The sequence below is a fragment of the Hylobates moloch genome, unplaced genomic scaffold, assembly GCF_009828535.3.
Source record: "Hylobates moloch isolate HMO894 unplaced genomic scaffold, HMol_V3 SCAFFOLD_12, whole genome shotgun sequence".
NCBI classification, from domain to species: Eukaryota; Metazoa; Chordata; class Mammalia; order Primates; family Hylobatidae; genus Hylobates; species Hylobates moloch.
In genome coordinates, this window is record NW_026652287.1 from 68,768,608 (window position 1) to 68,781,502 (window position 12,895).

Consider the following 12,895-nt stretch of genomic DNA (forward strand, 5'->3'; position numbering starts at 1 on the left):
AAAATATTAGTCTAGAAACTTAAAGCTCAGTAAGTTACTAGAATTAATAAGAGAATTTGTTAAAGTAGCCAGATACAAGACAAAGTATTTTTTAAAAGTCAAGTCTTTCTGTACTTGTTATAACTATTTAGAAAAGGATTTAGTACCCCCTCCCCAAAAGTTCCATTTAAATGAGTGACCAAAACTAAAGAGATCTAGGAATAAAAAATTAATCCAGGGTTTCAAGCCCTTCATTTAAAAAACTATAGAATCTTACTGAAGGACATAAAATAAGACATAAATAGATATATCATGTTCCTCGATGAGGGCATTTAATATAAATGTCACTCATTCCAAAATTAGCATAAAAACCTAATGCTTTGGGATATTACTTCTGGACAGAAAATTTTGTCAAGTAAAAGAATAATTGAGAATGGCAAGAGCATTTTGAAAAAGAACAATCGGCTGGGTTTGGTGGCTCACACCTCTAGTCCCAGCAGTTTTGGAGGCTGAAGCAGTAGGATCACTTGAGCTCAGGAGTTCGAGACCAGCATGGACAACATGGCAAAACCCCATCTCTACAAAAAAATTTTAAAAGGCCGGGCGTGGTGGCTCACGCTTGTAATCCCAGCACTTTGGGAGGCCGAGGCGGGCGGATCACGAGGTCAGGAGATCGAGACCACGGTGAAGCCCCGTCTCTACTAAAAATACAAAAAATTAGCCGGACGTGGTGGCGGGCGTCTGTAGTCCCAGCTACTTGGAGAGGCTGAGGCAGGAGAATGGCGTGAACCCGGGAGGCGGAGCTTGCAGTGAGCCGAGATTGTGCCACTGCACTCCAGCCTGGGCGACAGAGTGAGACTTCGTCTCAAAAAAAAAAAAAAAAAAAAAATTTAAAAATTAGCCGGGTGTGGTGGCATGCTCCTGTAGTCCCAGCTTCTCAGGAGGCTGAGGTGGGAGGATCACCTGAGCCCAGGGAGGTGGAGGCTGCAGTGAGCCGTGATTGCACCACTGCACTCCAGCCTGGGCAACAGAGTGAGACTCTGTCTCAGAAACAAACAAACAAACAAAGAAAACCACACTCAAAAAAAGCAAAAAAAGTAGTTAGAGGGTACTTGCCTTACTCAATAATAACACTTAATATGAAGATACAACAAAACAGTATAGAACTGACATGAAAATAAATAGATGAGTGGAACACAAAGTCCAAACTAGATCCAAGTATATATGAGAACTTAACAGATGTCAGAGGTGACCTTTCATTTCAGTGGGAAAGGGATGGTTTATTTAAATAAATGGTGCTGGCATAATTGGCTTTCCGTCCAGAAGAAAACAAAGCTAGATCCTACTTCATGCCATGTAACTAAAATAAATTCCAGATAGAGCAAAGGTTTGAATGTAAAAATGAATAAATGCTGAAAGAAAATTTAGACAGCCAACTAAATAAAATTTAAAATGTTTGACAACAAAAAATGAATTATATTCTTCAAAAAATCAAGTTGCAAATAAGTTAGAAAAGGTTTTCTCTACTCTGTACCTGATCACTATTTTGTTTTTTTTCACGCTTGGTGCCATGTACAGAAGAGAATACTCAAAGAATGCTTTCATGTACTGCTGCTTATGTTGGAAGAAATCTTAATAGTTTATTTTGCTTAGGTCACATGAGTTCTTCCTTTCTGGTCCACCGTGTGTAGTGCCAAGGTAAATAGGAATAAAATATGAGAATAAAAGTTTAATACCATTGAGAGATTAAATTGTTATAACATAGGTCTCTACTTTCAAAGATGCTTTTCAGTTCTGGATTTGTAACCTGTGAGTATATTCTAAAGGCAGTATCCTTTCCATGTTTTATTTTGTTTTGATCTTTCTAAGGCCCTTCATTTCCAGCTTTTTCTTTCTATATGTTCCTTCAAAAGTTTAACATTTTTAGTTTAACAATGAATATATACTACAGAATGACCACTAGAAGATTTATGGAAAATTAAAAACTTTTTTTTCAGAGAGTTCTGGAAGAGAATCAAGAACATTATCATATAGTTCAAAAGTTTCTTATCCTGGGAGACATTGATGGTAAGATACCATTTTATTTTACATTGTGTTTTTTTTGTTTTGTTTTATTTTTTTTGAGACAAAGTCTCACCCTGTCGCCCAGACTGGAGTGCAGTGGCGCAATCTTAGCTCACTGCAACCTCCGTCTCCTGGGTTCACAGGATCCTCCAGTCTCAGCTTCCTGAGTAGCTGGGATTACAGGTGCACACTGCTACACCTGGCTAATTTTTTTTATTTTTAGTAGAGACAGGGGTTTCGCTCTGTTGGCCAGGCTGGTCTCCAACTCCTGACGTCAGGTGATCTTCCCTCCTTGGCCTCCCAAAGTGCTATATGTTATAGACATGGGATTGCAGGCGTGAGCGACTGCACCCAGCCAGTTTTATTTTACTCTTTATGAGTTCTTCATTGTCTTATAGTGATTTTTTAAAGTTATCCAAATAATGCATATGACTTACCATGTCTTTTAATCTTGATAAATATTAATCTATTTGAATGCAACTATTTATTACTTTATGTCAGAGGTGACCTTTCATTTGGTTTTTATAAAATAAAGTTTGGATTGAACCCAAACTGTTTCAAAGAGTGTGTAGAGTTATATCATGGCTATTAATTATGAGACAGTGACTTGAAAGCACTATAGGAGTGAAGTAAATGTTCTTGGTAATGTTTATTTTTTTCTTTTGATTTTATTCCTATTGTTGAATCTTCGCTTTGATGGCTTGAAGGTTTGATGGATGAGTTTAGCAAATGGCTTTCCAAAAGCAGAAACAATCTACCTGGACACCTCCTTCGCTTTATGACTCACCTTATTTTGTTTTTCCGTACTCTGGGACTACAGATCAAGGTATATAAAAATGAACAATTTCTTCTCTGTAATGTTGATGCTATAAACGTATTGTCAAGAAGACACTACTTGTTTTGTTATTGTTTTCTAGAAATGGTGATAAGGAATCAAAAGTCTTCCATATAGTCTTGTATAGTCACTCAATGATAACTCACTGAGAGTGCCCCTTTAGGGTTCTAGTCTGTGGCCACAGAATGCTGTTGGTTAACTGGTTTTTAATAAATTCATAACTTTATCCTTGTCTGTACCCAGCTTTAAATCAACCAGCTAAGCTAACTAAACAAAGTGAGTGCTATGTGAGATTTTAAAACTTCGTTGGTTGTTGTTTTGTTGCTTTTTTTCTAAAAAAGAAGATAACATTTTGGTCAGAGTACATGTAGAAAGTGAATGATACAGTAGTTGAAATCTTGGGCTTTGGAGTAAGAGTCCTGAGTATATACCCTTATTCAACAGCTTCTATCTGTGTAACTCTGGGTAAATAAAACTTCCCTTGGTCTTAATTTCATCCTCTGTAAAATGTGAACAATAATAGTAACTACCCAAAAAGAGTTATGGTAAGGTTAAATCAGGCAGTAGATGAACTTTGGTAAGCGCTTAGCTTGGTGTATAGTTACTGCTCAGTGGTAAACATTACAATTATTAAATTATTTAATAATGGAATTTGTATTAAAAATTTTATTACTTTCATATAAGCAGTGTATTTATAATTATGTCTTTTTTTCCTATGAAGGAAGAAGTTTCTATTGAAGTTTTAAAGACATACATACAGGTAAACTTTGAGAACCTACAACCTGATTGTTTTTTACTATTTTAATGAAAACAAAACTCAGAATGATGCTATTTTAATTCTCAATGGTAAGAAAGCATCAGAATCCATAAGAGATATTTTAATTATCAGCACAGTTGACCTTTGAATAATGCAAGGATTAGGAAAACAACCCCCACCGCCCCGCACAATCAAAAATTCACTATAACTTTTGACTCCCCAAAAACCTAACTACTGATACCCTACTGCTGACCAGAAATCATACCAATAACATAAACACACAATTAACACATTTTGTATATTACATCATTATATACAGTCATCTCTCAGTATACTTGGCGGATTGGTTCCAGGACTCCCACATATAACAAAATCTGTGTATACTCATGTCCCACAGTTGGCCCTGCAGAACCTGCATATACGAAAAATCGGCCTTCCATATTTGCAGATTTCACATCCAGATAATACTGTATTTTCTAAGTTGAGTTGAAAAAAATTTGTGCAGAAGTGGACCTGCACAGTTCAATCCCGTGTTGTTCAAAGCTCAACTGTACTGTATTCTTATGATAATGTAAGTTAGAGAAAAGAAAACATTGCTAAGAAAATCATAAGGGGCTCGGCGAGGTGGCTTATACCTGTAATCCCAACACTTTGGCAGGCAGAGGTGAGAGGACTGCTTGAGTCCAGAAGTTTGAGATCAGCCTGGGCAACATAAGGAGACCCCTCTCTCTACTACAAAAAATTTTTTTAAATTAGCTGGGCACAGTGGTTCATATCTGTAAACCCAGCTACTCGGGAGGCTGAGGCAGGAAGATTGAGTGAGCCCAGGAGTTGGAGGTTGCAGTGAGCTATGATCTCGCCACTGCCCTCCAGCTGGGTGACAGAGTGAGACCATCTCAAAAAAAAAAAAAAAAAAAAAAAATCAGGCTGGGTATGGTGGCTTGCGCCTGTAATCCCAGCACTTTGGGAAGCAGAGGTGGGTGGATCGCTTGAGCCCAGGAGTTCAAGACTAGCCTGGGAAACAGCGAAAACCTGTCTTTTTTTTTTTTTGAGAGAGAGTCTTGCACTGTCACCCAGGCTGGAATGCAGTGGCACCATCTTGGCTCACTGCAGCCTCCACCTCCTAGGTTCAAGCGGTTCTCCTGCCTCAGCCTCCCAAGTAGCTGGGATTAAAGGTGTCCACCACCATGCTTGGCTAATTGTTTGTATTTTTAGTAGAGATGGGGTTTCACTATGTTGGCCAGGCTGATCTTGAACACCTGACCTCATGATCCACCCCCCTCGGTCTTCCAAAGTGCTGGGATTACAGGCGTGAACCACCACACCCGGCCTGGACCTGTCTTTTTTTTTTTTTTTTTTTAAGTTTAAAAATTAATAAATAACTTTTAAAAGTTGAAAGAATAATAAAAATCATAAGGAAGAGAAACTACATTTATAGTACTATACTGTACCTGTTAATACTGTAAGTTTATGTTGTCTGTTTACAAGATGAATTGTCTGTTTGAAACGGACAACCACAGTTACAGACCTCAATCTACAGTATACCAAGCAATTCACCTTTTTCTTGTAATCTCATGACTTTTCTCTGCTTCTTGGGAGAACTTCCAGTATTACTACTGGCACTTTGTATGGCTCCTGTGGTGTTATTAAGGGTTTATAGTATTGCGCTAAAAAAACACGAGACCTGGGAAAGATTACTTTTTATTGCAGTATGCAACTGAAGAGACCAACGGCTCTTCAGAGATGATTAGCATCACACGGCATTTTAAATGGATACTCACAGCACTTGAGCTCACCCCAGTAGTGGCAGGAAGTGGCTATAAAATTATTACCGTAGTATAGTATCTACTACAGTTAGTTGTATGCAGTTATGATTTAATACTGCATCTGTATGCTTGTTTACATTTCTCTAGACCACAGTGTATGGTCTGTAAATGTGTGTACGTTTTGATAAATTTTAACTTTTTATAATAGATTCACATGTATTTTATAGTAGTAAGTGATGAAGTAGACCAGAATCTCTGCCTCACCAGGGTCAAGCGATTCTCTGGCCTCAGCCTCCCAAGTAGCTGGTATTACAGGCTTGCACCACCATGCCTGGCTAATTTTGTATTTTTAGTAGAGACAGGGTTTCACCACGTTGGCCAGGCTGGTCTCAAATTCCTGACCTCAGGTGATCCAGCAGCCTCGGCCTTCCAAAGTGCTTGGATTACAGGTGTGAGCCTACCTAGCTTTTTCTTAATTTACTCAGTATTTCTAGGCTATTAATTTGTTTGTGAGTCTTTTTTTTTTTTTTTTTTTTTGAGATGGAGTCTCACTCTCTCGCCCAGGCTGGAGTACAGTGGTGCAATCTCAGCTCACTGTACCCTTCGCCTCTTGGGTTCAAGCGTGAATACTTTTCAAATTGTCACAAATCTCCAAAAAAGTTCTAATATATATATATATATTTTTTTTAATTAATGTATTTATTTATTTAGAGATAGGATATTGTTCTGTCACTCAGGCTAGAGTTCACTGGCTAGATCATAGCCCATTGTAACCTCAGACTCCTGGGCTCAAACAGTCTTTTCCCCTCAACCTCCCAAGTAGCTGGTATTATAGACATATGCCACCATGGCCAGCAAACTTATTTTTTATTTTTTTTGTAGAGACTGGGTCTCGCTATGTTGGCCAGGCTAATCTCAAACTCCTGGCCTTAGGTGATACTACTTTTTTTTTTTTTTTTTTTTTTGAGAGAGAGTCTCACTGTCACCCAGGCTGGAATGTGGAGTGCAGTGGAATGATCTCAGCTCACTGCACCCTGCCTCCCAGGTTCAAGTGATTCTCCTGCCTCAGCCTCCCGAGTAGCTGAGATTACAGGCATGTGCCACCACGCCTGGCTAATTTTTGTATTTTTAGTAGAGACAGGGTTTCGTCTTGTTGGCCAGGCTGGTCTTGAACTCCTGGCCTTAGATGATCCGCCTGCCTTAGCCTCCCAAAGTGCTGGGATTACAGGCAAGAGCTACCAGGCCTGGTCTCAAGTGATACTTCTGCCTCAGCCTCCCAAAGTACTGAAATTACAGGCGCAAGCCACCATACCCAGCCAATTTTCCAACACAGTTATTGAAAAAAATCCACGGTTCAAACCTGTGCAGTTTAAGAGCCAACTGTACTCACTTTTTGGAATTTAAAATTATTCTGGGCTGGACACAGGGGCCCATGCCTGTAATCCCAGCACTTCAGGAGGCCAAGGTGGGCAGATCACTTGAGCCCACGAGTTTGAGACCAGCCTGGGCAGCATAGTGAAAAGCCGTCTCTACTAAAAAAATACAAAAAATTAGCAGGGCATAGTGGCATGTGCCTGTAGTCCCACCTACTTGGGAGGTTGAGGTGGGAGGATCACCTGAGCCCAGGAGACAGGTTGCAGTGAGCCATGATCATGCCACTATACCCCAGCCTGGGTGACAGAGTGAGACCCTGTCTCAAACAAATAAATATAAAATAAAATTATTCTGTTTAGCAACATAAATCCACATCTGTATGAACCTCTCCTGAATACATTTGAAATTTTGAAGTATACTTTTTATTTTATTATTGACATACTTTGATCTTTTTCTATTTTTTAGCTTTTAATAAGAGAGAAACATACAAATCTTATAGCATTTTATACCTGTCATTTGCCTCAAGACCTAGCTGTTGCCCAGTATGCATTATTTTTGGAAAGTGTTACGGAATTTGAACAGCGCCACCATTGCCTGGAGTTGGCTAAAGAAGCAGGTAAAAATGGTTGAAAACTTTGTCTTTCGGCCTTTCTAGGCAAATATTCATTTTGGCTGTAGTAACATTTGTCCTTATAGTTTTAAATCTTATTTCTGTTGAGGGGAAAAAAGGAATAAAATTTTCAGGGAATTTCTGTTTTAGGACTAAAGTTACTTACGCTGTAACTCATATGTAAAATATCTTTTAATTCTGGCATTTTCTTTTATATAAATATCTTTCATATTTTACATATTTTATTTTTAAGGAATTACTGTTCCAAATTTACTGAATCATTATGACTATTTAGAGAATATTAATATCAGTGATTAATCTTTGTTTTTTGTCGCTTCAAAAAATTATTTAGATTTGGATGTTGCAACAATAACAAAAACTGTAGTTGAGAATATTCGAAAGAAAGATAATGGTGAATTTAGTCATCATGACCTGGCCCCAGCCCTAGATACTGGCACTACTGAGGTAATTTGGGATGGGGGGGGCAGAGGTTTGTATAACTTCTAATAATCTTTTATGTTATTCCTTGGTGAACTTCTGCCTTTGTAAAAGAAGTTCTATTAGTTTTTCTTTTTTAAGAATGTTTCTTTGTCAGCCCAGACCTTTTAAATGTAAAGTCTTATGTAAAGGATTACTTATAGTAGTATATTAAAGGAGCTTCTTTAATAGAAAAAATCTCAGCTTTGGCTTGTTGCTCATCAGGTTGTTTTAAATACTTGATTAATCACTAACTTATGTAGCTTGCTTACTCATATTTTCAGAAAGGAATAGAAAGTTATATCTAAGAAAACTATTTTAGAGTAGCATTTTTTTTTTTTTTTTTTTTTTTTTTGAGACGGAGTCTCACTCTGTTACCCAGGCTGGAGTGTAGTGGCGCAATCTCGGCTCACTGCAAGCTCCGCCATCCGGGTTCACGCCGTTCTCCTGCCTCAGCCTCTCCGAGTAGCTGGGACTACAGGAGCCTGCCACCACGCCCGGCTAATTTTTTGTATTTTTAGTAGAGACGGGGTTTCACCGTGTTAGCCAGGATGGTCTTGATCTCCTGACCTCGTGATCCGCCCGCCTCGGCCTCCCAAAGTGCTAGGATTACAAGTGTGAGCCACCGCGCCCGGCCTAGAGTAGCATTTAAAGGAATCACATGGTTAAGTTGGTGAGGCATACAATATATAATTCCAGATTAATAATCCAGTAAGTTTTTTCTATAATTTATTTTTATTTTTATTTTCTTGAGACAACAAGGTCTAGCTCTGTTACCAAGGCTGGAGTGCAGTGGCGCTATCTCAGCTCACTGCAACCTTTGCCTTCTAGGCTCAAGCCACCCTCCCTCAGTCTCCCGAGTAGCTGGGATTACAGGCATGTGCCACCATGCCTGGCTAATTTTTTGTATTCTTTGTAGAGAAGGGGTTTTGCCATGTTGTCCAGGCTGGTCTCGAACTCATGAGCTCAAGAGATCCACTCGCTTGGGCCTCCCAAAGTGCTAGGATTACAGGTGTGAGCCAGCATGCCCAGCAGTATTTTCTATAATTTAATAGAGAGCTCTTAAATATGAAAATACACTAAGGAAAGTTAGATGCTTTCATAATTTTGTATAACTTGAGAGAAAATGATGTTTACTGGAAGTACAGGTGTAAGTTAATTCTACTAATTTGTAGAATATCTTTAAAAAAAAAAAAAACCCTGATGTTCCTTTTTCTTTTTTTCCCCTTTAATAAATAGGAGGATCGTTTAAAAATTGATGTAATTGACTGGTTGGTATTTGACCCAGCGCAGAGGGCAGAAGCACTGAAACAAGGCAATGCAATTATGAGAAAATTCTTGGGTATGGTATATTTTTATGCAGCTTCAAACTCCTGGGCTCCATTCTTCTTCCTACCTCAGCCTCCCAAGTAGCTGGGACTACGGGCATCCACCACCACACCCACCTAATTTTAAAAAAATTTTTTCTAGAGATGGGGTCTCGCTATGTTGCCTAGGCAGGTCTCGAACTCCTGGCCTGAAGCAATCCTCCCACCTCGACCTCCTGAAATGCTGGGATTATAGGCATGAGCCACCACACCCAGACTTTTTATTCTTTTTTAAAACGTTTTTGTTCAAATTCGTGTATTTTTGAATGGGAGGGGGGGTTGTTTTTTGTTTTTGATCCTTCCATAGGGAGGAGAAAACCAGCCACTCTTTATCTATCAAACCTGGTATTATGAAACAAAATATATTTTAATGGTGAATTTTCATTGTCCTAATCAATTTTGCAAATAATCTCAAGGCTATCCGACTTTGAAAAATGAATTGCTTTAAGACATAGAAGTATGTAAAAGTAACTGCATTTGATGTATCCTTTTGTGATAGTATCACATTGAGATAGGAAAAAGCCAGTCTATCAGGTAGAAAGATCACCAAGACCTTTAACAGAGTGCCTTGGGCCCGGAAATAGTTACAGGTCACTGTAAAATTGGTAAACCAGTGATTTAACTCCTTTAGAAACCATTACAGAGAAGTCCATAGGCATTCAAAATTGTGTATCTTTTTTCACAGCATCAAAAAAGCATGAAGCTGCAAAAGAAGTATTTGTGAAAATTCCTCAGGATTCTATAGCAGAAATCTATAATCAGTGGGAGGAACAAGGAATGGAAAGTCCACTTCCTGCTGAAGATGATAATGCTATCCGAGAACATTTGTGCATCAGAGCTTATTTGGTGAGACTGTAAAGAAAGCCACAGATGTGCCTATCTTCATGATGATTTTTCGGATTCACTCTCAGAGTTTGAACTTTTTTCTAGAAGTAGTGTTGGTTCATCTTACCTCTCTTGTGACTATAATGCTGACTCACCCACAAGGGGACTGACATCCTGACCTTGTCTTAGCATGATTCTCTAATCAATGCCAACCAACTAAGATCATCTCACATGGTAGATAGTGTCTATGATGTCTGGAAGTTATGTTTTCTTAAGATTTTGTGATGCGTGTCTCAGCTTTAAATTTCTGCTTTTTTCAATAACTGAGAAAAAGCAAGATGCTCTAGGTTTGTTATGACTAAAATAGCAGCATACTCATTCAAAATTCATTCAAGGCCAGATGCGGTGACTCATGCCTATAGTCCCAACACTTCGGGATGCCAAGGCAGAAGGATCACTTGAGCCTGGGAGTTCAAGACTGGCCTGAGCAACACAGTGAGACCCCTGCATCTCTACAAAAAAATAAAAACAAAATTAGCCAGGCATGATAGCATGTACTTGTAGTCCTAGCTACCTGAGAGGCTGAGGTGGGAGGATCACATGAGCCCAGGGAGTTGAGGCTGCAGTGAGCGGAGATCATGCCTTGTCTTCATTAGATCATGCACTCCAGCCTGGTGACAGAGCAAGGTCCTGTCTCAAAAACAAACAAAAAAATTTTATTCAATAAATAATTATGTAATTACAGTGGGTTAGGTAGTAGGGCCAAATCTGTGGATAGCACCCTATCCTTGCCCTCTAAAAACTAATAGGCTAGTTAAGAAGACAAGTACACATGCATATGTTACACAGCGATAAATGTCAAGATACATATACGATCAGGGTGCTCGGATTGGAGAATATGCCAGAAAACACAATATATATACCTTGTTTGTCACTTGACAAAACATTTATTCATGATATGAGTTTTTGGAGGCAAAAAAATATATATTGAACAGTTTTATTTCTTGATGCTGCAAAATTATTTCAAGAATCAAATGTTAAAAATGTTGGTGAAACGATAAAAGTGAAAACTTTTGTTATTTTATATTTTGGTTTTTTTATTTTACATTTTAGGAAGCCCATGAAACCTTTAATGAGTGGTTTAAGCATATGAATTCAGTTCCACAGAAACCTACTTTGATACCTCAACCAACTTTTACTGAGAAAGTGGCTCATGAACACAAAGAAAAGAAATATGAAGTAAGTTAAATATGGATCTGGGATGTGCCTACTGCGTCTTATAAATGTATGATGTATATTTAAAGAGATCATTTCTTCAGCAACTATCTTTCGATCATAGCAGGTAATCTTCCTGTTAATGTCCTGCTTTGGAAGATGCAATCTGTTTAGTTACTTTTCTGTAGGTAATTAACCAAACATGAAAAATGCCTTCAGGTGACATGAGCGTTCATTTACAAAGTTAACATTTTAGCGTTTTACTTAACTGTAGTTTGTTGATACTTATTTTTGTACTTGGCAGACTGAAACGTCAACTCTTTAGAATGATGTTCTATATGTATGTTCCTGTCTGTATTTTCCAAATACATTATTTATTGGGTTTTATCCATTATATGTCTGCCTTGTGTTGTTTTGCAGATGGATTTTGGTATTTGGAAAGGGCATTTGGATGCCCTAACTGCTGATGTGAAGGAGAAAATGTATAACGTCTTGTTGTTTGTTGATGGAGGGTGGATGGTGGATGTTAGAGAGGTAAGCTGTGTGCATTGTTTATAGCCAAAAACCAAAACACTCACCATGTTCTTTTTTTTAAATGTTCTGTCTCTAAATGGGAGCATCTACAGATTTTACATAATTGTAGATATAGCTAAATCCCATATTTTAAGCTAAACTGAAAATACTAGCTAGGGAATAGGAATATTTGATTCTTGGATAAACTATTAGTTCACATTTACTATGTTCACACAGGATACAAAAATCTAATTTTTAAAAAATTCTGGACCTAAAAATTTAATTATACATGTATGTCACTCCATTTACAGATATAAAGATAACTCGAGTAGTATCAGTAAGGCATAGCTAAGGTAGGGGCTCTCACCTCTGGACTGTCCATTTTAATGACCTGGCAAACTTTTTAAAAATACTACAGGGTTCCACTCCCAGAGATTCTGGTGTAATTGGTCTGAGGTAGGGCTGGGGTTTATTTTTGTTTTTTTAATCACCTGGAGTGCTTTAATATAATATATAGCCTGTGTTGAGAAGCAGTTACAGAAGTATTAAGTGCCATAAGAAAGGCAACGGTCAAGTATTTTCTGAGTCCAGGAAAAGAAAAGATTGTTTCCACCTGAAAGGGAACTGGAACATATGCTTGAAATGTATAGCATTTGACTGAATCTTGAACATACTGGTAGAATTTGGATGAGCTGAGATGGGAGAAAGGAAGGATACTGAGCTAATAGTCATATAAGGGAAAGACATTGCAGCCTGACCCTGGTGCATGACAGAAACAGTGAGTAGCTTAGTTTATCCTCTGTAGACCTGATGAGCTGTCTGAGAACTGGAAATGCTGGCTTCTTGGATATTTGATTTGTTATTTTGAACAAAGAAAACACTAAGGGTTCTTGGTATCTTTCCTTTTGCCATTCTTCATACCCTCATCTATTTAGTACTTTTTCTTTAATTTTAGCTGCTGCGTTTTTTTTAGCCTCTCTTCTCTGACCAGAAGGAGGAAAAAGAATAGAGGCAGGACAGCGAACTAAATTTGAGCCCCTATTTGCCACTATTACTGATGGAGTAATTATCTTAAATGTCTCCACTTTATTTTTTCTTTTTTTGTTTTAGAGA

At 38.2% G+C, this 12,895-nt stretch overlaps 1 protein-coding gene across 4 annotated transcripts in view; it reads left to right on the forward strand.

The window, feature by feature from the left end:
- Positions 1 to 12,895, forward strand: part of NUP107 (nucleoporin 107) — a 57,451-nt gene that overhangs the window by 38,041 nt on the left and 6,515 nt on the right. For all 4 annotated transcript variants that reach the window (XM_032170695.2, XM_058426099.1, XM_032170697.2 and 1 more), the window contains 9 exons: positions 1,977 to 2,046; positions 2,751 to 2,869; positions 3,600 to 3,638; positions 7,241 to 7,391; positions 7,738 to 7,850; positions 9,102 to 9,204; positions 9,915 to 10,075; positions 11,168 to 11,293; positions 11,690 to 11,803. In XM_032170695.2, coding sequence (XP_032026586.1) covers positions 1,977 to 2,046; positions 2,751 to 2,869; positions 3,600 to 3,638; positions 7,241 to 7,391; positions 7,738 to 7,850; positions 9,102 to 9,204; positions 9,915 to 10,075; positions 11,168 to 11,293; positions 11,690 to 11,803 — 996 coding nt within the window. The remainder of the gene's footprint in view (positions 1 to 1,976; positions 2,047 to 2,750; positions 2,870 to 3,599; positions 3,639 to 7,240; positions 7,392 to 7,737; positions 7,851 to 9,101; positions 9,205 to 9,914; positions 10,076 to 11,167; positions 11,294 to 11,689; positions 11,804 to 12,895) is intronic.